The sequence below is a fragment of the Gymnodraco acuticeps genome, unplaced genomic scaffold (genome assembly GCF_902827175.1).
Source record: "Gymnodraco acuticeps unplaced genomic scaffold, fGymAcu1.1, whole genome shotgun sequence".
NCBI lineage: Eukaryota > Metazoa > Chordata > Actinopteri > Perciformes > Bathydraconidae > Gymnodraco > Gymnodraco acuticeps.
In genome coordinates, this window is record NW_022991040.1 from 618,611 (window position 1) to 643,394 (window position 24,784).

Genomic DNA, 24,784 nt, shown 5'->3' on the forward strand with positions numbered 1-24,784 from the left:
AGGAACCTCATAATCAACACTGGAAAGGGAAAGATTAATAAAAATAGTAAAATTGTTGGATTAAGTTTGGTGTGATAACAAGCTGTAACTAATGAGCCACACTGTTAGAAATAGTTTTGTTGAGCCCCAGAGACTGTTATTCCAACCTAGCATATTTTTCTGTGATATTGTCTTAATAATATAGTCATTTGGATTTACTGGTAAACTAAATTATTTTATTCTGTCACTCAGATCAACAAATACAAAAAGGGGGGTCACGTGGACGAGACCAAGATGGCAGTTTTAGCTGGGAGGCTCCCGACAACCACACATACTTTAATACAAAATCCCTACCTACACGGCAACATATTTTAACATAATATCAGCTTTGATATGTCAAACCCTCCTGCGACCAAGGCTTGCGATATTTTCACTCGAGGACGAAGTCGGTCGATTAAAACAGCTCCGCCAAGTCCACTGAGCGACTCAGTAGATAGCAACATCCAGGACATGGTTAAACTGTACACCCCAGCACGTGCACTCCGCTTTGCATCAGCCAAACAGCTCGCTGCACCCGCACTGAGAGGGGGACCCAAGTTCCCATCAGCAAAAACACGTCGGTTTGCTATCCTGGCTCCAAAATGGTGGAATGAGCTGCTGTCCATTGAAATCAGGACAGCAAATAGCTTGCACATCTTCCGGCGCATACTGAAAACTCATCTCTTTCGACTCCACTTCGAGCGATAGAATTACTAACAAAGTACTTATATACTAATAAAGGACTGGCTTATCTAAAGCCAGTTGAGTAGCACTTGAAATGTTTTAGCTCTATGAAACCTGATGTACTTATATGATTCTGTTTTCTTCAAGTTTGTATCTTGTTGGTCGAACGCACTTATTGTAAGTCACTTTGGATAAAAGCGTCAGCTAAATGTAATGTAATGTAATTTACATTGTCTTTATATTCGTGTGTATATAGAGTGGCCTTTTATTGTGGCCAGCCTAAGGCACACCTGTGCAATAATCATGCTGTCTAATCAGCATCTTGATATGCCACACCTGTGAGGTGGGATGGATTATCTCGGCAAAGGAGAAGTGCTCACTATCACATATTTTTTCAGATTTGTGAACAATATTTGAGAGAAATGGTTATTTTGTGTATATAGAAAGTGTTTTAGATCTTTGAGTTCATCTCATGAAAAATGGGAGCAAAAACAAAAGTGTTGCATTTATATTTTTGTTCAGTGTATGTATTTTGTATGTTTCATTAGACCAGCAGATATTGTTTTAATATGTTTAGATGGTATTGTGTTATGTCCTGAAGGGATATATTACTTGACAAGATTTAAATGTGTGGTTGTTGGGCATGGGGTATGCATTTCAGTTGGGGAAATGCTAGGGGGGGGGGGGGGGGGGGGGGGGGGGGGTGGGGGTGTGGTGTGTGTGTGTGTGTGTGTGTGTGTGTGTGTGTGTGTGTGTGTGTGTGTGTGTGTGTGTGTGTGTGTGTGTGTGTGTGTGTGTGTGTGTGTGTGGTGTGTGGCCGGCCTAGCATTACTATACTTGTGGGGACCTAAATCTGTTTGCACAGTCACGTGTGGGGACTCACCTCCCGTATGGGGACACATTTGAGGTCCCCATGAGGGGAATCATTAATGTTAGGGTGAATACTTGGTTAGGGTAAGGGTTAGGGTTAGGCATGTGTTGGTTATGGTTAAGGTTAGGATAAGTCTCCAGGAAATGCATGTAAGTCAATGTAATGTCCCCTGATGTATACTGTACATGGTGTGTGTGTGTGTTTCGTTTGGGGGGAGGAGGGAGGTCACTTGCACCATATTAATCATTTTGTGTTTCGTTTATAATGCTGAGATGAATGTCTATGGAGAGAGCAAGTCAGGGCAGTAGTTTGGATATGAAAGTTACAAGCTGGAACGTCCGGGGAATGAGAAAATTGGCTAAATTGAAGCAAGTTTTAAACAGGGTAAAATATCTTAAATCTAAAATAGTCTTTCTACAGGAGACACATTTACTCGCTGCAGCTATTCACTATCTGAGCAAAAGGTGGCCAGGCCAAGTATGTTATGTACTTGTGCACAAGGTGTGGCCAGGGCTGGACTGGCCATCTGGCATACCGGGCATTTTCCCGGTGGGCCGACGTGCCTTTTGGGCCGACACGTCATTTATTTATTTTTTTCTGAAGTCCTGGCCCATAAGACGGGTAGATTGGCCCTCTGTTTAAATGTTTTTAGTAATTGACACTGGGCCGGCCCAATCAAATCTTTAATCACCTCCCCCTTTGGGCCGCTTGGTGTGCATCATTAAATCACGCCCCCAGGAGGTGAGCCAGCCGTTGAAGCCAAACTGCCTGTTTGAAAAATTGCGGCCAAGAACAAAGCAGGCCCTTCGTGCTGATGCTGCCGCTTGTGTCAAAATAACCGACATGTTTAGTACAGGTGCAGGTCCATCTTCAGCACCCGTGGCCGATATTGGTGGTGAGGAAGATGATGAGAGGGAGAGAGATCAGCACGAGTGGGGAGAGGGAGGCAGTAAGCAGAAGCTAAGAAAATTAGGAAAATATTATTATTAAGGTTATGATACTCTGTAGTTCTGGAACCCATTAATATCCCCTTGATTAAGCACTAATAAGACAAATATTATAAGAGAAACATTCGTTAGCCTACAAGCTAGTAAGCTGGCTTTTTTAGGTTTTCCCTGGCAAGTTAAAATATAGCTTAATGGGACTGATACGTTGTCTCATTGAAAGAATGTCATTATTTTGTTAACCACCATTCATGAACAATTACTGTCAGCTGGCAGCTTGTTTTGTTTAGTTTATTTACTTATTTGGTTATAAGGGCAACAGTGGTCTTTTGGGACCTGAAAAAAATGTTTATAGTCAGCTTTTTTTGGTAGTTTTGATTGACAATATATAGAATGAATAATATAGAAATAGATAAAAAATTGAGGCACACATGTAGTTTTGACCATTAACTGTGTGGTATTGTTATGTCAATGTCTATTTGTATGGACCTCTATCAGGGAATCCATTCATTCTGTATCATTGTGTTGAGCCAGGTAGCATCCCCAGAGGAGGAGAGTGTCAGCGAGAGTGAGGAGAGCAAAGAACAGGAGGACATAGATTACTTTGCCCGCCCCGAGCCATCTATGTTACAGATGTTTTTAGAACAGCACCCACAACAACATACCAGAAATCCAGTTGTGCAGAAGGTATTCACCTGTAAAGATGGCACCAGCAGAAAGTGGCTTACATATTGCAAGGGACGTCATATGTTGTTTTGTTTTGTATGTCTGGCATTTGGGAAGAGGACTGACACTGGCACATTTATAACTGGAATGTCAGATTGGAGGCACGCACACCAGCGTACAGAGGAGCACGAAAAGAGCATTACACATTCAACCTGTGCTGAAGCTTTTTTCTTACGGTGCTCTAAAGCAGACATCGAAAGCATGTTTGCTGGCAGTCAGATGTCTGCTCATAGGGAACAAGTCCGAAAGAGACGTCAGGTTTTGGAGCGTGTGGTGGATGTGGTGAAAGTGCAGGCAGGTGGAGAATGAGGAAGCATATATGCTAGCTGACAACACCGTGGACCACGGTAACTTTTTGGAGCTCATCCTTTTATTAGGAAAGTATGATGTCTGCTTAAAAGAGCATCTGGATGATTGCATAGAGAAGAGCAAGAAATTGCACCAATCCAGTTGAACAAAAGGTTGAGGGTCTCTCATCACCCTACTCTCCAAAACTACTGTTAACTCCATAATAGAAACTGTTGGTAGTCTAATCAAAGAAAGTATCTCCAGTGATGTCCAGAAGGCCGGAATGTTTTCTGTTCAGCTGGACACAACACAAGACATAACTTCTCAGGATCAGTGTTCAGTAATCTTAAGATATGTCAATGAGACTGTGCAAGAGAGGCTTGTGGCTTTAGTGAAGTGCCATGCATCCATTACATTACATTGCATTTAGCTGACGCTTTTGTCCAAAGCGACTTACAATAAGTACATTCGACCAGGAAGACACAACCTTGAAGAAAACAGAATCATATAAGTACATCAGGTTTCATAGAGCCAAACATTTCAAGTGCTACTCAACTGGCTTTAGGTAAGCCAGTCCTTTATTAGTATAAAAGTGCTTCGTTAATAGTTCTAACGCTCGAAGTGGAGTCGAAAGAGATGAGTTTTCAGTTTGCGCCGGAAGATGTGCAAGCTATCTGCCGTCCTGATGTCAATGGGGAGCTCATTCCACCATCTTGGAGCCAGGACAGCAAACCCACGTGTTTTTGCCGATGGGAACTTGGGTCCCCCTCGCAGCGAGGGCGCAGCGAGTCGTTTGGCTGATGGAGAGCGTAGTGCACGCGCTTGGGTGTACGGTTTAACCATGTCCTGGATGTAGGAAGGGCCAGATCCATTTGCAGCATGGTAAGCAAGTACCAGTGTCTTGAAGTGGATTCTAGCAGTTACCGGAAGCCAGTGAAGGGAGCGGAGGAGCGGAGTGGTGTGGGAAAATGTAGGAAGGTTGAAGACCAGACGAGCCGCTGCATTCTGGATGAGCTGCAGAGGTCGGATGGCACATGCAGGTAGACCAGCCAGGAGGGAGTTGCAGTAGTCTAGGCGTGAGATGACGAGAGCCTGGACCAGAACCTGAGTCGCTTTCTGTGTCAGCTGGGGACGTATCTTCCTGATGTTGTAAAGCGTGTATCTGCAGCAACGGGTTGTAGCAGCGATGTTTGCAGTGAAGGACAGGTTGTTATCTAGGGTCACACCCAGATTCCTTGCAGTCTGAGTCGGGGAAACAACTGAGGTGCCGATGTTGATTGTTAGGTCAAGAGTGGGACAATCTTTTCCCGGGAGGTAGAGCAGCTCAGTCTTGTCAAGGTTGAGCTTGAGATGGTGAGCAGACATCCACTGAGAGATGTCAGCTAGACAAGCAGAGATGCGTGCAACGACCTGGGTCTCTGAGCGGGGAAAGGACAGAATTAATTGGGTGTCATCAGCGTAGCAGTGGTAAGAAAAACCATGCGGGCTAATGACTGATCCGAGCGAGTTTGTGTACAGGGAGAAGAGGAGGGGACCAAGAACAGAGCCCTGACAATACTTTGTGAACTTGCTCTCAGAGGTCTTAGAGCATCTGAAACTGGTCAAGGGCATGTGTATAGGTAATGCAACAGATGGAGCATCCAATATGCAAGGCCGGTACAAAGGATTTTCTGCACTGATGACCTCCCAGTCACCCACTCATGTCCATGTGTGGTGCTATGCTCATGTTCTTAATCTTGTCCTGGCTGAAACTACCCAAACTGTAATCGAATGTGGAACACTTTTCAACCTAATCAATGACATAGCAGTGTTTATCAGGGAGTCATATCAGAGGGTCAATCTGTGGGAGAAACAAGCCCAAGAAAAGATGCCGTCGACTCATCCTGTAGACTAATCTGGTCCTATCTCTATTGTGTTGTCATAGAAAGGGGAGGCAGGGCACTATAGGGTCCCCCCCCCTAAATTCACTAGAAGTCATCATTTAAGGGGTTATTACAACTGTTCATACCCCCCTATTAGTGCTCGGTCACTGTTCGCTTTGTGAGAGGGTTTGAAGATCTAATTTCTAATGATTGATAGTTACACATACTTGTGGTATGTATTAGTTTTGTTTGCCCCTGGTACGTAACAAGGATAATAATAGCGTTTTTTTAAATTATACTGAGTTATTCTTCTTGTCAGGAACCGCTACTATTCGTTTGTTTTATGGATTTGGGCCGGTCTGGGACTAAATGCCAGGGCTGATTTGCTGTCCCAGTCCAGCCCTGGGTGTGGCTATCCTTGTACACAAATCAATACAATTTCAACTTATAAAAACTATCCAAGACCCACATGGAAGGTATATTATTGTCCAAGGTAATATTTTGTCACAAAAATATAATTATATAAGTGTCTATGGCCCGAATGAGGATAACCCCTCATTTTTTGAAATATTTTTTCTAACTCTGTCTGCTTTGGAGGGACTTTTGAACTTTTTTTTTTTTTACTTTTGAAGTGACCACGCAACAGTGTTTATGGAGATCAATTTAGGCAGGTTTGAACGTCACGCAAGATGGAGGTTACAAGTTTATCTACTTCAAGACCCAGACTTTGTTAAATGTGTGGAAAGTTGCATTGACAATTTGTTTGAACTAAATACAGATGAAACTTCAGCCAGCATTAGATGGGGAGCATTTAAAGCTTATATAAGAGGAGAAATTATCAGTTTTACAAATTCTAAAACCAAGCAGCATAATCAAGTATTACAAACATTAGAAAACAAAATTAAGAAAGAGGAGACTGAAATGTACTGTCACAATGATCCTGAAAAAGTACGTGATCTATCCGTCATGAGAGCTAGTTACGATAAGTTAACAAGTGACAGAGTAGCTAAAAGCCTAATGTGGACTAATCAAACGTACTACGATCAATGGGAAAAAGTGGGCCTGGAGAGTAAAGAAAATGCAAGCAGAAAGAATAATCAATGGTATAAAATCAGTATCTGGCAACTTAACTGTAGATCCAAAAGAGATAAATAATCATTTTAGAGACTTTTATAAATCAGTATACAAATCAGAATACACAGAAAACAGGGAAGCTCAGAGCAATTTCCTTGATAGGCTACAGTTTCATACTCTGTCAGATGATGAAAAGGCAAAACTAGATAGTCAATTAACAAAAGCCGACCTTTGTGAAGCTATAGGGAATATCAACAGCGGTAAAGCAGCTGGACCAGACGGGTTTCCCATAGAGTTTTATTAAACATTTAAAAAACAACTTGTAAAGCCGCTTCTCGATATGTATGAAGAATCTTTTGTCAAAGGAACGCTCCCAGATTCATTGAGATTAGCTATGATAACTTTAATATTAAAACCAAACAAGCCACCAACAGAATGCTCATCTTACAGACCAATTAGCTTAATGGGATGTATGTGATACACAAATACTTTGCAAAGCTCTTTCTGGACCTCAATTAATGGTTGATGATCAACAAGGTTTTGTGCAAAAATGACAGGGATTTCACAACATCAGAAGAGTTTTAAATATACTACATGAGAAACATAACGCAAAGGACACAGCAATGCTTTCAGTGGATGCGTGTCAAGCATTTGATAGGATTTAATGGACTTGTCTTTTTTAAGTCCTTCCAAGATTCGGGTTTGGTGAAACCCTTCTGAAATGGATTCAACTGCTATACCCAAATCCAACCGTTGAGATCCTAACTAACAACACTATCTCTGCACCCTTTAATTTAGAGAGATCTACCTGACAGGGTTGCCCTCTGTCTCCACTGCTATTTACATTAGCAATCAAACCTTTAGCTATGGCCGTTAGAGCACATACAGAATTATCAGGCATTACTCATGGGCGGATAGAACATCGCATTTCTTTATACGCAGATGATATAATATTTTTCTTGACAAATATAAAACATAGCATTCCCAATTTAATGAGCGTAATAAAGGAATTTGGTGAATTTTCTGGATACAAAATTAATAACTCTAAATTAGTGTTGATGTTTTCTGAATGACAAAGAGAGACACTTCAGGACTGCTTCTTAAGCTCTAATCACACTCTCGCAGACTTTTCCGGTGTTTCTAAATTAGATGACAATGTATTTGTGTCGTTTAAGAGGAAAAGATGCCTGGTTTTTGTTGTTGTTATTACCGTCAGGAAATGTACAACCTAACCCTGGTCCGCCCAGTAGTAGTAGTCAGATCGCTACTCCTGCTGATTTTAAAGCTAGGTCTGGGTTGGGTTTCATCCACTTGAATGTGCGCAGTCTGTTAGGTAAACTAGATTTTGTCCGTATCTGGGCAAAATCGACTGACGCTGACGTCATTGTCTTATCAGAAACATGGCTAAACAAATCTATTTTGGCCTCTGACATTGCCTTAAATGGTTTTAATGTGTATCGTACCGACCGGCCTAATAAAGGTGGTGGCGTTGCCATTTATGTTAAGAATAAGTTCAGTGTAACCACATTAGTTTCCAAATCGATCAGTAAGCAATTTGAATTTTTAGCCATAAATATAGAAGTGGCAAAGGGTCAACAGGTCATGGTAGTGAGTTGTTACAGACCCCCCTCAGCTGTCAAAGACTCCTTGTCTTCACTAGCAAATCTTTTATCACAACTAGACTACAAGGAAATAGTGCTACTTGGAGATTTTAACTGGGACTGGTTAACTGCAGTGTCAGAGGATTTTAAAAACCTTTGTATCTCTTTGAATGTTACTCAGATTGTTGACAGTCATACTCGCCCAAATATTAAGTCCCCTAATAAATCCTCCCTAATTGATCTCATTTTAACTAATGTTCCCCATAAATATTCATCTGTGGGAGTATTTGCAAATGATCTGAGCGATCACTGTGTTGTAGCCACAATTAGGGACACTAAGGTCCAAAAGGTTAAACCTCGCATTATCATTAAGAGACACAAAAAACATTTTGTTGAGCAGGGTTTTGTGCATGATCTGTTTGATTTTGATTGGGGTAAAATCGATCTGTGTGCTGATGTGGAAACCGCATGGTCTTATTTTTATCTTGGTTTTATGGAGATCATTGATAGACATGCACCCCTGCGTAAATTTAGAGTAAAGGGACGAGACAATCCTTGGTTTTCTGCTGAGCTGTCTAGTCTCCTTCATGAGAGAAACAAGGCCTGGGCAAAGGCTAGGCAATCAGGCTCAGAGGTAGAGTGGCTGCGTTTTAGGCAGCTAAGGAATAGCTTCACTTCAAATGTCAAAAGTGCAAAGTCGAAGTACTATTTGTCAGTTACCACAGAAAACCTAAATAATCCTAGGAAATGTTGGAAAGCAATAAAATCTATATCCACCGGTAAGATCCGTAATGAGCTACCTCCGTGCCTTACCACAGCATCTGGCACTATATCGGACAGGGCCACTATGTTAAATTGCTTTAATGAGCATTTTGTGTCCTGCGGTTCTATGTTTGATTCTGTGACTAACTCTGCTTCTGTGAACACCCCAATCCGTGACTCTGAACAATGTGGTCTGGAAAACCCTTTCAGTTTTACTCCTTTTACTGTCAATGTTGTTCATGAAGCCTTATCTAAGCTAGATCCTAAGAAACCGGCTGGCCCGGACAACGTAGAACCTTTCTTTTTAAAGATAGCTGCAACTATTTTAAATAACTATAGGCCAATCTCTAAATTGTCAGTTCTGGCGAAGGTGCTCGAACGCCTAGTGAGTGAACAGGTAAAGGAGTTTTTATGTAAAAATGATATCCTGTCTAAACATCAGTCAGGCTTCAGAAAACAACATAGCACCATCACTGCCACAATGAAAGTGGTAAATGACATTACGAGTATTTTAGACAATAAGCAGAGTTGTGCAGCTCTATTTATTGACCTTTCCAAAGCGTTTGATACCGTCGATCATCGCATCTTAAAGCAGAGGCTACTCAGTATCGGCATATCCAGCCATGCAGTGGGGTGGTTTGTGAACTACCTCTCTGAAAGGTCCCAATGTGTTCACTTTGATGGGCTGTCTTCTGAGTGGTTAAACATTGCTAATGGTGTTCCTCAAGGTTCTGTTTTAGGTCCACTTTTATTCTCCATATATATCAACAGTTTAGGTGAAACTGTGGATGAAGCTACTTTACATTTTTATGCTGATGATACCGTGATGTAATGTGCAGGTCCCTCCATTAAGGAGGCTGGTGTTAAATTACAGGCTGTTTTTAACATTATTCAGACTCAGCTCGCTGAACTTAAGCTTATTTTAAATGTTGATAAAACCAAGGAATGCTATTTTCAAAAGCTAAAAATACACCAGAGCCTGTTTTGGATATTGTTACTATGCAAGGACAAGTACTTGAAGTGGTTACCAGTTGTAAATACCTAGGTATCTGGTTTGATGATTGTCTTACTTTTAAACTTCATGTCAATAACCTGCTTAAAAAGCTGAGGGTTGGTTTCTTTTTCAGAAGCAAGTCCTGTTTCTCTTTTGAAGCCAGGAAAAGGCTAGTCACTGTGACCTTTTTACCTGTGCTGGACTATGGTGATTTGATCTATATGAATGCACCTGCCCATTGCCTGGAAAAGTTAGATGCTGCCTATCACAGTGCCCTGAGATTTGTTACTAACTGTAAAGCACTTACTCATCACTGTACCCTGTATGCCAAGGCAGGTCTGCCTTCACTAACTGTACGGAGGCTCAGTCACTGGTACATGTTCATTTACAAAGCCATGTTGGGTAAACTACCTTTTTATATCTGCTCTCTGATCTCTCGACGAATTGAAAGTACATATTGCCTGAGATCTCATGATGTTGTTTTATTAAATGTGCCAAGTGCTAGGACTGTCTTAGGGAAGAAAGCTTTTAGTTGTGCAGCTCCACTAAATTGGAACAGTCTGCAAACATGTTTAAAACTGAGCACTTTGGTTCCCCTGCATTATTTTAAAACTCAGCTGGGTGACATGCTGTTTGATACTCATGGTACCTGTCTCTGTAAATAGAGTTTGTAAACTGTACCCTGTACATTATGTTGTTTGTCATCCTTATTGTTGTTCTGTTGTTTTTATGTTACATGTGTAACTAATGTCCTGCAGGTCACCCTTGAAAAAGAGATCTTTTGATCTCAAGGGGCTTTCACCTGGTTAAATAAAGGCTACAAACAAACAAACAGTCCCATAGTAGATACTCCATTTATGACAACAACTGACGGTTTCAGATATTTGGGTGTTAAAATCACTCCGGAACTCAGAGACATAGTTTCAGCTAATTATGATCCCCTGGTAGATGGAGTGACTGAAAAACGAAACCGCTGGTCCAACTTGCCTATATCTATAATCGGACGAATACATATCATAAAAATGACCATCCTACCTCAATGTTTATATTATTTTCAAACGCTTCCATTGCCACTATCAAATATGTTCTACGAAAAGCTTAACAAATTGTTTAGTCAATGAATCTGGAACAGCAGGAAAGCCAGACTCCGTCTTAAACTATTATAGGCAAGGCAAGGCAAGTTTATTTATATAGCACTTTTCAACACAAGGCAATTCAAAGTGCTTTACAAAAAATGAAAGAGATTAAGAAAATGGCATTTAAAATCAGTCATTAAAAAGAAAAGCTAATAAAATAAACATTAAAAGAAAAAATACATGGATAAAAGTTACAGTGCAGTCAATTAAACATTAAAAGAAAAAAGTACATGGATAAAAGTTACAGTACAGTCTAAGATATGAATAGTTCAATTAAAAGCAGCGACAAAAAGAAAAGTCTTCAGCCTGGATTTAAAAGTAGTCAGAGTTGCAGCGGACCTGCAGGTTTCTGGGAGTTTGTTCCAGATATTTGGAGCATAATAACTGAACGCTGCTTTACCATGTTTAGTTCTGACTCTGGGGACAGAAAGCTGACCAGTCCCTGAAGACCTGAGAGATCTGGATGGTTCATAATTTAGCAGGAGGTCAGAAATGTATTTTGGGCCTAAACCATTCAGTGCTTTATAAACCAGCAGCAGTATTTTGAAATCTATTCTTTGACACACAGGCAGCCAGTGTAAAGACTTCAGAACTGGAGTGATGTGATCCACTTTCTTAGTGTTAGTGAGGACTCGAGCAGCAGCGTTCTGAATTAGCTGCAGCTTCCTAATAGATGTTTTAGTGAGACCTGTGAAGACACCATTGCAGTAGTCGAGTCTACTGAAGATAAAAGCATGGACAAGTTTTTCCAAATCCTGCTGTGACATTAGTCTTTTAATCCTAGATATATTCTTTAGGTGATAGTAGGCTGATTTAGTAACAGTTTTAATGTGACTGTTGAAACTCAGGTCAGAGTCCATGACTACACCTAGATTTCTGGCTTTATCTGTTGTTTTGAACATTGCACACTGAAGCTCAGCGCTAACTTTTATACGTTCTGCCTTGGCTCCAAAAACCATTACCTCAGTTTTATCTTTGTTTAATTGGAGAAAGTTCTGACACATCCAGTCATTGATTTGTTCAATGCACTTACTCAGTGTTTGAATTGGAGCATAGTCTCCTGGTGAAATTGTTACGTAAATGTGTGTGTCATCTGCATAGCTATGGTAACTTATTTTGTTGTTCTTCATTATCTGAGCCAGTGGTAGCATGTAGATGTTAAAGAGAAGAGGCCCCAAGATGGAGCCTTGAGGAACCCCACATGTCATATTTGTCAACTCAGATGTGTATTTACCGATAGAAACAAAGTTGTTTCTGTCCTTTAAGTAGGATTCAAACCAATTCAGAACTGTTTCCGAAAGTCCCACCCAGTTTTCCAGTCGGTCTAGTAATATGCTGTGGTCAACAGTGTCAAACGCAGCACTGAGATCTAATAATACTAACACTGAAGTTCTGCCACTGTCTGTGTTTAAGTGGATGTCATTAAAGACCTTTACAAGAGCAGTCTCAGTGCTGTGGTTTGGACGAAAGCCTGACTGGAACACATCAAAACAGTTATTTAAATGCAAGAAATTACTCAACTGTTGAAAAACAACTTTTTCAATGATTTTACCTAGAAATGGCAGGTTTGATATGGGCCTGTAATTGTTCATTACTGAAGCATCTAGATTATTCTTTTTTAAGAGCGGTTTAATGACTGCAGTTTTCAGGGCCTGTGGAAAAATACCTGAGTGAAGAGATTTGTTTACTATATGAAGTAGATCTGAGGCCATGCAAGGAAAAACATCTTTAAAAAATCCTGTTGGAATAATATCAAGGCAGTAAGAGGAGGATTTCAGAAGTTGAATAATGTCCTCTAGGTTTTTATCATTAATCTGATGGAATTGTCTCATGATGTCTGAATTGATGTTAAGTGGAGATAGGGACAACACATTTGCTGTTCCTGATGCAGAGGCACTGACTGCTTGTCTGATTTTCTGAATTTTGTCAGTGAAAAAGGAGGCAAAATCATTGCACGCCCTGGTGGATAGAAATTCAGAGGCTACTGACACTGGGGGGTTAGTTAGTCTGTCGACGGTAGCAAACAAGGCACGTGCGTTGTTTTTGTTTTTGGTAATGATGTCAGAGAAGAACGATTGTCGTGCGTTTTTCAATTCCAAATTATAAAGGCCAAGTCTCTCTTTATAGATTTCAAAGTGAACCTGGAGATTTGTTTTTCGCCACCTGTGTTCAGCTTTTCGACATTCTCTTTTTTCTGTTTTCACGGTCATGGCCTTTCTCCATGGAGATATTTTCTTGCCAGACACTTCCTTTACCTTAGTTGGAGCAATGGCATCTATAACATTTTTAATTTTTGAATTAAAATGATCTACTAGCTCATTTACTGAGATGTTGGCAGGGGCAAGTGTGGAAGAGAAATTCTGAGTAAACATTTCCCTAGTATTTTCAGTTAAATATCGCTTTGTGGTTACCTCTTTTTGAACATTTTTGTGAACAGAAATAGAGCTCTCAAAGAAAACACAGGAATGGTCAGAGAGTGCAACATCAGTCACCACAACCTTAGAGATATTCAGACCCTTTGAGATAATTAAGTCCAGAGTGTGCCCCTTATTGTGCGTGGGCTCCGTCACATGCTGAGTCAGTCCATAGCTATCAAGAACACAAAACAGTTCTTTAGCCCCTCTGTCCTGGGGGTTGTCAACATGGATGTTAAAATCACCAACAATGACTAGACGGTCAAAGTCAATACACACTATAGACAGCAGTTCAGTAAAGTCATCAAAAAAGCTTGCACAGTATTTGGGTGGTCTATAGATATTTAGGAACAGAGCTCGAGAGGAGCATTTCAGCCGAAGGGCCACATATTCAAAAGAATCAAAGTTTCCATACGATGTCTTCCTGCATTGAAGGGAATCATTGAACAGAATAGCAACTCCACCCCCTTTCTTATGCATTCTTTCCTGACTCATAAAACTAAAGTTGGGAGGGGTTGATTCGATAAGAACAGCTGCACTGTTATTTTGTTCAATCCAAGTTTCTGTTAAAAACATAAAATCGAGATTGTGCTCAGTGATTAAATCATTGATTAAAAATGTTTTTCCTGCCAAAGAACTGACATTTAATAAAGCTAGTTTAAGTTTGTTAAACACACTATCAGTCATGTTTTTTGTAACAAGCTGTGGCTGACATGGAATCACTGCTAAATTAGATGCACTCACACAAACGTTTGAGCGCTTCCTGTTTCTATGATTCACCGCTCTTAATCTATTACCTATCAACACAGATATCGGCAAAGCTGCTGGCAGGCAGGGCCCCGACATGTCCTGGAAAGAGTTGAGAGTGCCATACGCCCTTGAGCCTGGACCCATCACATATCAGTAAGAGTTTGTTGTGTTTTGTACACACACATCCTTATCAGGCTTCGGAGACTGCAGATGCCCCCTCGAAGGGAGGGGAGGTGGTCGACGTAGGCACGGTGATGGAGACGGGCTAGATGGTGCGGGGGTAGAGGACATGCTGCCAGGGGGGGGAGGTGGTTGACGTAGGCGCGGTGATGAGGACGGGGGAGATGGTGCGCGTCTCCGCGGTGATTTTGGTGGGCGTCGTTGAGGAGCGGGGGTAAAGGACATGGTGCCAGCCCTGCGTATCGCCTTTGTTTGGTCTTTGAACTCCAGGAAGGAATCGGTGCCAACCCTCTGTATCTCCTTTGTGTGTTCATCGATCTCCAGGAGGGTGGGCGAGGGTGAAAGGGTGAACGGAGTATCCTCAAAGGCGTTGACAGGGGGGGGGGGGGGCAGTGGAGACTCCTCCATTTGTCTCATAGGTCTCCCATAATCAGAACATTCCTCAGGCGGGTGCAGTGATAATTCTTCAGGGTTTTCTGCGTGATGTGTTGTGTCTTTCTCGTGTTTTGATTCCTCTTGCCGCTTGTCCTTGGCAGAGGGAACAGATTGATAACGCAGGCAGTTGAATATGTTAGAGATAAACAATTTCACTCCTGACTTGTTCAGGCAAACTCCATTTGCCTTGAAAAGATGTCTGCGATCCCAGAAAAAGTTAAAATTGTCAATAAAATGAACAGAATGGTCAGTACAGGCCATTGAAAGCCAGGTGTTCAGTGCAAACAATCTGCTGAATCTCTCCACTCCTCTTCTGACTGGCGGTAGAGGGCCACTGATGAACACCTCTGCATTTAGAGAGCTGGCAGTTTCCAACAAACATTTAAAGTCTTCTTTCAGCACTTCTGACTGTTGTTTCACAACATCATTTGTTCCAATGTGCAGTACCACATTCTTCACAATCGGATGTTCAGCCCCAATATGCAGGATTTTCTCAGCCAAGTCAGAGACCACATCCTTGGGAAAACAGAGTACTTTGGTGTTGTTCTTACTACACAGACCTTTTACATCTCTTACAGCAGAGTCACCCACAATCAGAGTTTCAGGCCCAGTCGTTAGCTTTCCCTCTAGCCTTTTACTTTTAGAGTAGCTATTGGTCCTTACCCTGCTGCGTGAAGAGGACAGGTTATCCAGGTCATCAGATCTCCGGTTCTCGGTCAGCGGAGCGTATCTGTTCTGGATTGGCACACTTGGTGGTTTAGGAGGATTGTTTGTAATTCTCCCTTTAGCAGCTGTCCACTGCTGTTTCCTAGTATGAATAGGGGTTGAAGAGGCGCTCTTCCTGGGTGATAACAATGCAGGCCAGCCGGTCGCATCACAGATTTCGGAGCTCTGGGCTCTGCCTGTTATCCGTCCTCCCAAATCCCATGGAAGTGATTTACTCTTAGGCTTTGCACCCAGAGAGTTCCAGGGAGGACTACCACTTGTAGATTTATTACCCGGTACACAGCCCTCCTGTTCCTTGGAATCCTTGTAGCTGCTAAATAGCTGTGAGTTAGCATACCCTTCTCCATTACTTTGCAACACTGGTAAAGTCGTGTCATTCCCACGACATAGTCCATTCACTTCCACGTTAACTTCCAACCGTTGCATTTTCATTTCCAACACAGCCATCTTCTATATAAGTTTCTGGAAGTCATCTGTAGAGAACGGAGGCATTTTGCTACCAACTAGCTTAAGCTAAATAGCAGTAGCTTACCAGGCTTTAGCTGTTGCTAGGCCACGCTATTGTAAGACTGACGTCGTCGTAAAAATGTTGAAATATGGCTGAAACCCTCCGTCTATTTACGAAGATGAACTGTCCCAGTGATAAGTTAATGTCCAGGAGCCGCTGCTCGAAGTTTTCAGAGAATAAGAATAGGAAAATCAGCATAAAAAGTAAGCAGAGGCAAGAGCAAGCAGAAAAGCGTCTGCACTGTAAGAAAGATAAGGTGTAAAAATTATACCTACCTTGAAGGGGGGGTCTTAAATTCCCTCATCTTAAATGGTATTATATGGCTGCCCAACAAAACTCAGCTTCCTATTATTTTTGTACAACAACACCTCCGACTTGGGTAAACATAGAGCAGCTCCATATCCAGATCTGACATTACAAATGTATCTTTAATCTTCAGATATTAAGACATTGAAGAAACGTACAAAAAACCCTTTTCTTAAGAATACGATCTCAGCTTGGTATGCTGCACACAAACATGTAGGCGACACACCTACGCTGTCTCAATGTACTCCTGTTTGGGCAGGGGCGGATCTAGACAAATATTCATGGGGTGGCAAGAGGGTGGCAGGAGATTTTGAGGGGTGGCATCCCCTGACAGAAGTATATGCTGATTTAAATCGCAATCATATCAATCAATTAGGGGTGTAACGGTACACGTACCCGTACTGAAATTATTCAGTACGGGCCCTTCGGTTCGGTACACGTGTGTACCGAACGAATATAGCGTTAAACGTAAACAAATTGAGAACATGAACAACTTTCTGGAAGTAATCTCAGGTATATATCATAGAGCGACCAAGTAATTTCATTGGACGAGAGGCATACTATGAGAGCTGGTCACAGGGATGCGTTCAAATGTAGTCAGTAATTTGAGGAACTGTCAAAATGGCGAACGCAGATAAAGTTGAGCTGAAAATCCTCCAGCATCATTGAAGTCTCCGGTTTGGGAACATTTTGGTTTCGTAGTTACGTACAAGGATGACGGACAAAGACAGGTGGACCGAACCAAAGCTGTTTGTCGGTATTGTTCAACTAACATTGGTTACGCGGCTGGCAATACATCACACTCATTTGAAAAGGCATCACCCGAATGTGAATATCGCCGGTACCAAAAGAAAAAAGACTGAAGTGCAAACCCAACTCCCACTAGCATTTAAGCCTCCACCACTCGCAGAAAGTTCAGACCGAGCCAAAGCTATTACAAACGCCAAGTATCCTTATGTTGCCATGTTAGCAAAGCGCTACCTGGCTGTGCTACCTCTGTCCCTAGAGAGGGTGTTCTCCACAGCAGGAGACATTGTTAGTGCCAGCAGATCTGCCATTTCAGCAAGCAATGTGGACAAGTTAATCTTTCTTTAAACAACATGAAAATACAATGACAAGCAAGTCCTAATGTCAAGCTGGCTGCTTAGGTACTAGTACAGTTCAAATACAGATTATTTCAGTTCATCGAAATGCTGCACCTTAATGTTTATTTGACTATATTTTGTATTTATTTGAATACATTAGTCACAGTTTAATAATAATTAAAAAAATGTTTTTAATGTTTTGTGATAATTTTTTCTGCTGTACCGAACCGAACCGTGACCTAAAAACGAGGTACGTACTGAACCGAAATGTTTGTGAACCGTTACACCCCTACAATCAATGTTAACTTGGAAAGCCACAATATTAATATTTTAACTCAATCACATAGGTGATATTATTGTGGCACATCAGTAAAGCCTTATATATAAGGTGGCAGACGTAATTTAATGAATTTTAACTGAACAATAACGGAATGAGTTTGTCTCACTCTTAGACCAGCAGGGGTACCAAATCTATGCAGACTGCTGCAATAAGTACATTAATTAACTGTCTCATCGATGTTTGTCTGAATGAATATGATACTATTAACAATCATATTATTCCTATCAGCTGTCAATCACTGTTAATAAATAATAATAATAATAGATTTAATTTGTTAGCGTTTTTACAGGTGCTCAAAGACGCTTTACAGATATAGTGAATAACTGTTATGATTCACATATTCACTTATTATTGAATAAACTATATTTATTTTTTGGAGGAGTTAATGATGAATGTTCATCAAGATGCTTGCTCACCCTCCTTCAAATTTGAAAAACAAGTAATTATATCATTATTGATATACAGTTACAACCTTGACTTTACATCAGAAAGAACAAACATTAAAGAAGTGACTAACTGCATCAGTTAGGGTTAAAAAACGTGTATTCAGCTAAAACATCGCTGCAGTTATTATCCAGTGGAAGGTCCTTACCTACTGGCCTAGTTAAATCAAAGTGGTTATTTTCTGTTGGCTGGGCAGTGTAGTTTTACACACCGTCTTATTTTACTTTTTCAGGACTTACAATTGTTTTTGGGGGGCAGACCCCCTCAAAGAAAAAAAGATATACACGCATACAAGGTCATCATCTTAACAGTTTGTTATTCTCATCGAGTCATCCGTGAGCAGAGCATCAAGTTGGCATGTATATTACAGCTGAATGCGGCGATTACTATTTTGTTCAGCAAAACGCCTCACAAACTTATTAAGATCAACAGCTATAGTGCGTTTTGATTCAATGCTGAGTACAGCCAAACTTGACATTCTCTTCTCTGTCATTGTAGACCGCAACTACCTCATTCCTTCAGTGCTTGGTTCCGAAAGGCTTCTCGTTTTGCGCCGTCCCGTTCAAATGAATTCGCCACCAATCATATTTCCACTCTCGCGCCAGGACCGGGGGAGGGGTTACATGACGTGCATCTTGTGCTGCATTCACTTGCACTCGGACATTAGAGACTTTCTCTCATAAATGTCCGATGAGCAACAACTTTTCTTTCAAAACAAAGATGCCAACTGGGGTGGCAGCTGGGGTGGCAAGGCTATTGTTTAGGGTGGCAGTTGCCACCCCATGCCACCCCGGTAGATCCGCCCCTGTGTTTGGGGCAATGAGCAGTTTACACCTGGGAAAAGAGATGGAGGATTTAAATCATGGAATACAAAAGGCATTCAGAAAATTATGGATCTACAGTAGCTATATACAGTAGGGGTGTTGAAAATAATCGTTTCTACGATGCATTGCGATGCGGACGTGGACGATTCGGTCTCGATGCAGTGACGGAAGATAATCGGTTATAGCGTAGTAACGTTGCTTCCTGATTTTCCGGCCGCGGCTTTACTATAACGTTTTTTTTTTCTGTCACTTTAATATCAAATCGGTCGGTGACGCAGAGATCAGGGAACAGACGTGACAGCGGCACAGCAACACCAAACACGGAGCAGTCTGCTTTATCCACCAACAGAAGAACACCAGTCCAGAACCAACAGCCTGAAGGACCCGCTCTGAATCACTCCGTGTCGCTGCGGCACAGAGACACAGGGATTTATGTTTTTCAAAAATAATCGCGTTACAATCATGTCAGGTTTTTGGTGGATTTAATTAAGTCTTGGATTGCAAAGTATGAATGTCCTCTAGCAATTTTCAGACGATATATACGTACGTGTGTAAAGTTTGTGAAGGCAGGAGGAAAAAAGCTTCCGCGATCACCGTCTCCTCTGTTCCTCTAAGCCCCGCCCCCCCTGAACATAATGAGTGACAGGCTGATAGTGACCCGATAGAAACTTTATTATTCACTTAATCACTGAGATATAATGAAGCTAACTTAATCTCCTACATTCATGGGATTTATGTAACAGTAAGACAGATAATGTAAGTGTGCACCCACATGCAGTATTTTAGTTGTTATATGCTGTTGTAAATACTCCTGTTGTCTGCTGTGTTCAGACTCAAGTCCTGTGTGTGATTCAGGACATTCAGTGTCCTTTTTTTAACAGAAGACTGTTGCTAGAAGCTGCAGCTAGACTGCAGAAGCATTATTTTTTTTGTTTTTGAGGATGGAACAACTTCACACACAGATATAGGGAGGCTAGACCTATACAATTGATTTATTTTGGTTTATAAATGAATGTCAAGACATTTATGTTATTGATTTCTGAAGCACTTTCTAAATAATAAAAAGAGAGTTCATATGTATTTACTGCATGTATGCATTGATGAAAAATAAGCCATGTGCAGTAATATAGAGGATGCAACGCATTGGTATGAATCGTGATATCGAATTGAATCGAATCGTTGACAGGATAATCGTAATCGAATCGAATCGCGAGACCAGTGAAGATGCACAGCCCTAATATACAGACAGAGTTTTGCTTTCTTTTGATCAGCTATCAAATCCCTAAAAAGCACTTTTTTAAATATTTACAGTTAAAAAGTTACATGTCATCAAAACATAAACAGATAATGTCGGTACCACCTTTATCGAAACTTGAGGAAATAACACTTGCAAATTTGGAAGGAAACGGCCTAGTATCTAAATTCTACAACACGATGGTTGCATTTGACACTGAATCTGTCACGGTGTGTGAAGCAGGTAGGACCCAAATGCAGAATAACGTGAAACTTCCTTTATTTCAAGGCTAGGTGAAACAACAAAGACAAAACAGAACACTCACCGACAAACTAGTCATGACAAAAGACGAACCGACAAAGACAGACAGAAAAACCAGAACTTAAATACACACAAGACTAATCACAGAAACAAGACACAGGTGAGGAGGGAGGAGAAAACACAGGGACACCAGGTGAACACAATCGGGTAAATTAGACACACCAGGGAAACTAACGACAGGGAACCACAGACAGATTTAAACAAGACACAACGCTGACAGAAACAGACAAGACAGGAAGTAAAGACCTTTCAACATAAAACATGAAACAAGACAAGACAAAATACAATACAGGCAGATCGTGACAGAATCACCATTAGATAAATTAAGTGCATGGAAAACGGATATATATGAAGATATTGATGAGGAAGATTGGAATGCTGCTTGCCTAAAAGCACAAAGTCAGACAATAAATACTAGGTTCAAATTACTTCAGTATAAATGGTTAATGAGAATGTACATAACTCCTGTCAAACTTCATCATATGTCTGCCAATAGTCCAGATGTCTGCTCTAAGTGTTTGGATGAGAAAGGAACTTTATTTCATTGTCTTTGGGAATGTCCACAAATTCAAATATTCTGGAAGGATGTTATTAGGTGTCTGTCAGAGATGTTTAACATTAATTTCCCTTTGAACGTCAAATGTTGTGTACTTGGAGGACACAAAGGACAAAGGACTTCAAACAGACTTCAAAACAAACCATGCTTCTGGATTTTGGCCTTCTTCAAGCCAGGAGGGCTTTCACTTTATGTTGGAAATGTACGGATGCCCCATCACTGAGGATTTGGTTGAAGGAACTTTCTGGAAGTATTGGTCTAGAAAGACTGACTTACATCACAAGCGGAAGGACTTTGTTCAGCTCTGGGAGCCATATATGCACATTATGAGGGACGGGAATGTGGACTGCCTCTGAAAAGAAACTGTGAAATTATTTCTATTTTATTTGTAGGCCTATACTTTTAATACTGTTGCAATGTGAGGGTGTGTGTATGTGTGTATGTGTTTGTGTAACATTTTTTAAATATATTTTAAAAAATACAAAAAGGGGTCTTATGTCTTCTAACCTACTCTTCAGTCTGCCAGGGTAGAACCGGTAACTTTTTTTATTTACATGTTCTAGAATTTTTACATTTAGTTTTTAATATGACAGTTGAATAATATAATTGTTCACGAACCATTAGGCAGGATTGTGTTTGTTCTTGATCGGTTGGGTTGACTGCAGGCTATGAATATTCAGAACATGAGGAAAGGAGCAAAACTCAGAAACCATAGAATTGACATAAAATATGCATCAGACATTAATACCTGAAAATAATGGCTGCATTCCTTTCTGTGCTATAATACATATCAACTTTATTTATGTTGCTTGTTTTAAACATATTGACAAAGTTATTATTGGTAAAACAGATCACATTTTAAACACAAAGAGAATCGATCAAAAAAAAATGCTGTCTAAGCTTAGGTTTTGATCCAAAATGACACCCAAGATTTCTGCAATGCTTAGCTTTGAACTATACTGTAGGTCTGCCTTACTTTATTGATGTGACGCTGCTGCCCTCTACTGGATATACAATATGTTGTCATTGTAAATACAGGAACACTGATCATTTGTGTCCACACAGATTCTTGGTGTTTACTACTAACATACATGGTTTTACTTATAGCAAGAAATGAACTTATAATTATCAGTCTGCCTGTATCTGCACTACATTAATTTCCATTTGCCACTTGAATCATGGTATTTCATGCACTAATATAATGCAGTATGTGTCCTTTACACAATTAATTATTTAGTCTGCATAGAAGGATGGAGAACATGGGGAGAGGATAAATGCCTCCAATAGCTCACCTTGGTAATCATCACAATGAGGGGATGGATAAAGAAGAGAATATGTCATTACTTAAGAGAAAGAGAATGAATTAGCTCATCAAAAAGAGTTCACTAACTTTCTATCCCTTTTGTTCACTCATTTTTCTTTTATTGTCAGGCACATATTGGAACGCTTCTAGAAAATTAACTATTGTCTCTTTGACAAGCCAAGGTGACTTGGTGTCCCCAGCCGAGCGAATCCAACAGGAAAGAGCTCTCGCTTTTTAAGCTGCTGCTGGTAAGGTCAGCAAGCAGCACCAGAACCAGCCATAAAGGAAATCTTTTTTTATCATTTGCAAATGCAGCATAATGCTGTGCTGCTCTGTTTATCACGAGACAGTGTGATCCAATCATTCCCCACGGAGCTCTACCAGCAGGGTGCAGTTGGAAAAACCAGGCGGGAAGGGGGACCAAAGACTACCATTTGGACCAAATGCTACCATTAATCCATCTTCTTCTCATGTCAGATAGAGATGTGTGGTGTTCTAATTAGTTTAGCAGTGTCCTGCAGTGAAATTATACTCCATGCACAATTACTTCAGCAGAATTGTATGAGAGAACAAAATGTAGATATACATATGATATGCACTGAGGTTGTTTGTCAGATGATGCTGTGTATTAAGTAATTCCAACAAGCATGCATAGTGAATGAAAATGCTAATTGGTTGTTGATGTCGGTTAATTCCCTGAAGCTAGAACCCAGTTCCACAGATAAACAACATGAATTGCAAAAGTTGCAATAAGTATAGCTAGTGGCAAGCTGCGACAATAAGTCAAGCTTTTTTTAGGTCAGACTTAATAATGAATTAGAATTGTCACAACTATGCTTAATGTTGTCAAAAAGTTCCCTTAGTTAGCTTTAATTAGCATAATTACTCAATAAATGCGTGCATGTGTAATAATAGAGATGAAGGACAAAGACTGCTTTTATCCCTATGAATTCCGCTCTGTCTTCTGAACAAGAGAATGCGTGATGCAAGATAATTTTAAATACACACCTGCACATAAAGGGGCTCAAAGGAACCCTCTAAGTTGCAAGTTGAGAAAGAAGGCGACGTGAGTTTCTTGCTTTAAAAAAAAAAAGAAGGTCCACACACACATAAAGACGTAGTTGTACCAGCAGATAATTTGTTTCATTTGTAGGAAATCTTGCTGTGATCTATTTTGGACGATATGCTGCACTAAGATTAAAAGTTGTTGTGATTTATAACCTCAATATTTAATACTGGTAGGTTTAAGAGAGAGATAGAGAGGGACAACATATAGCAAGTCAGGGAAGAGTTAGTAAACTGTAATGCTCAAAGGGTGGATGTAAACCTTGCCACATTTAGCTAGAATGTGTGTCCTTTTAAGAGGAGATTCAATAACTACTGTATTAGCAGTATTTGATTAAATGTTTTATGATTATCTGGCATTTTTCTTCTGTCACTGGGTACTGTGGATTTCGACACTTTGTACTGCTCAAGCAACTGTTCATACCGTATTGTTGACTGTTGTGTAATCGAAAACTTCTCAACATAACATCTATAAATCCTGTATGATTCTGCTAACATGCATGCATGAGTAATTTAACGAGTTTCTGTGAACAGAGAGAAAGGCTAAGAGAAAGAATACTACTGATGATACAATTTTATACATTTTGAAATAGATTTTCCCCATTCCACCTGTTTATTTGTTTAACCCTGAGAAGCAACATTAATATGATTCTGTTGCCTGGAAGAAATATAATCAACATGTGTCTCTGCTGCCTGCATTAAGCATTTTTTTAATCACTATCATTATGATTGAGGGTAATTTTGTTCTTATTCTTTCAGAGGAGATTTTACAGTCCCAAATTGCCCATTGGTGGTCCCCTGATGGTGCCAGGTTAGCTTACGCCACCATCAATGACACCCTGGTGCCCAGGATGGAGCTGCCCATGTTTACAGGATCACCCTACCCAATAGGAAAAGAGTACCACTACCCTAAGGCACACAGTTTTTCCCTTTAGAATACATATTTTCTTTAGATTTGAGATGTTATATTCATTAAATTGTCTAATTTCTCCTTCTCCCATTAAGGCTGGTGAGGAGAACCCTGTTATAACCTTGTATGTTGTGAATCTTAATGGCCCACTTCACACCATCGAGATGAGGAGACCTGATGATCCCAGGATGGGGTGAGGCATTCAACTATCAACCAGATCAATCTGCATTCAGTCAAGTGATGCATATTTACACCTCATGCATATTTAATTTAAATTCATATATTCTATCATGTGTTTAATCTCTCTCCATATATTCATTTATTGATGCTGAGTCTTCTAATGATGTTTGTAACAGCATTTTTTCTCGTGAAAAGATTCTGTACATTTAATTACTCCATTGACATATTTTTACTAAAATGTGG

General features: G+C 40.5%; 1 protein-coding gene across 5 annotated transcripts in view; it reads left to right on the plus strand.

The window, feature by feature from the left end:
• The window catches only part of LOC117559811 (dipeptidyl aminopeptidase-like protein 6), a 446,505-nt gene that overhangs the window by 403,889 nt on the left and 17,832 nt on the right, over positions 1 to 24,784 (plus strand). For all 5 annotated transcript variants that reach the window (XM_034236499.1, XM_034236502.1, XM_034236498.1 and 2 more), the window contains 2 exons: positions 24,211 to 24,365; positions 24,457 to 24,554. In XM_034236499.1, coding sequence (XP_034092390.1) covers positions 24,211 to 24,365; positions 24,457 to 24,554 — 253 coding nt within the window. The remainder of the gene's footprint in view (positions 1 to 24,210; positions 24,366 to 24,456; positions 24,555 to 24,784) is intronic.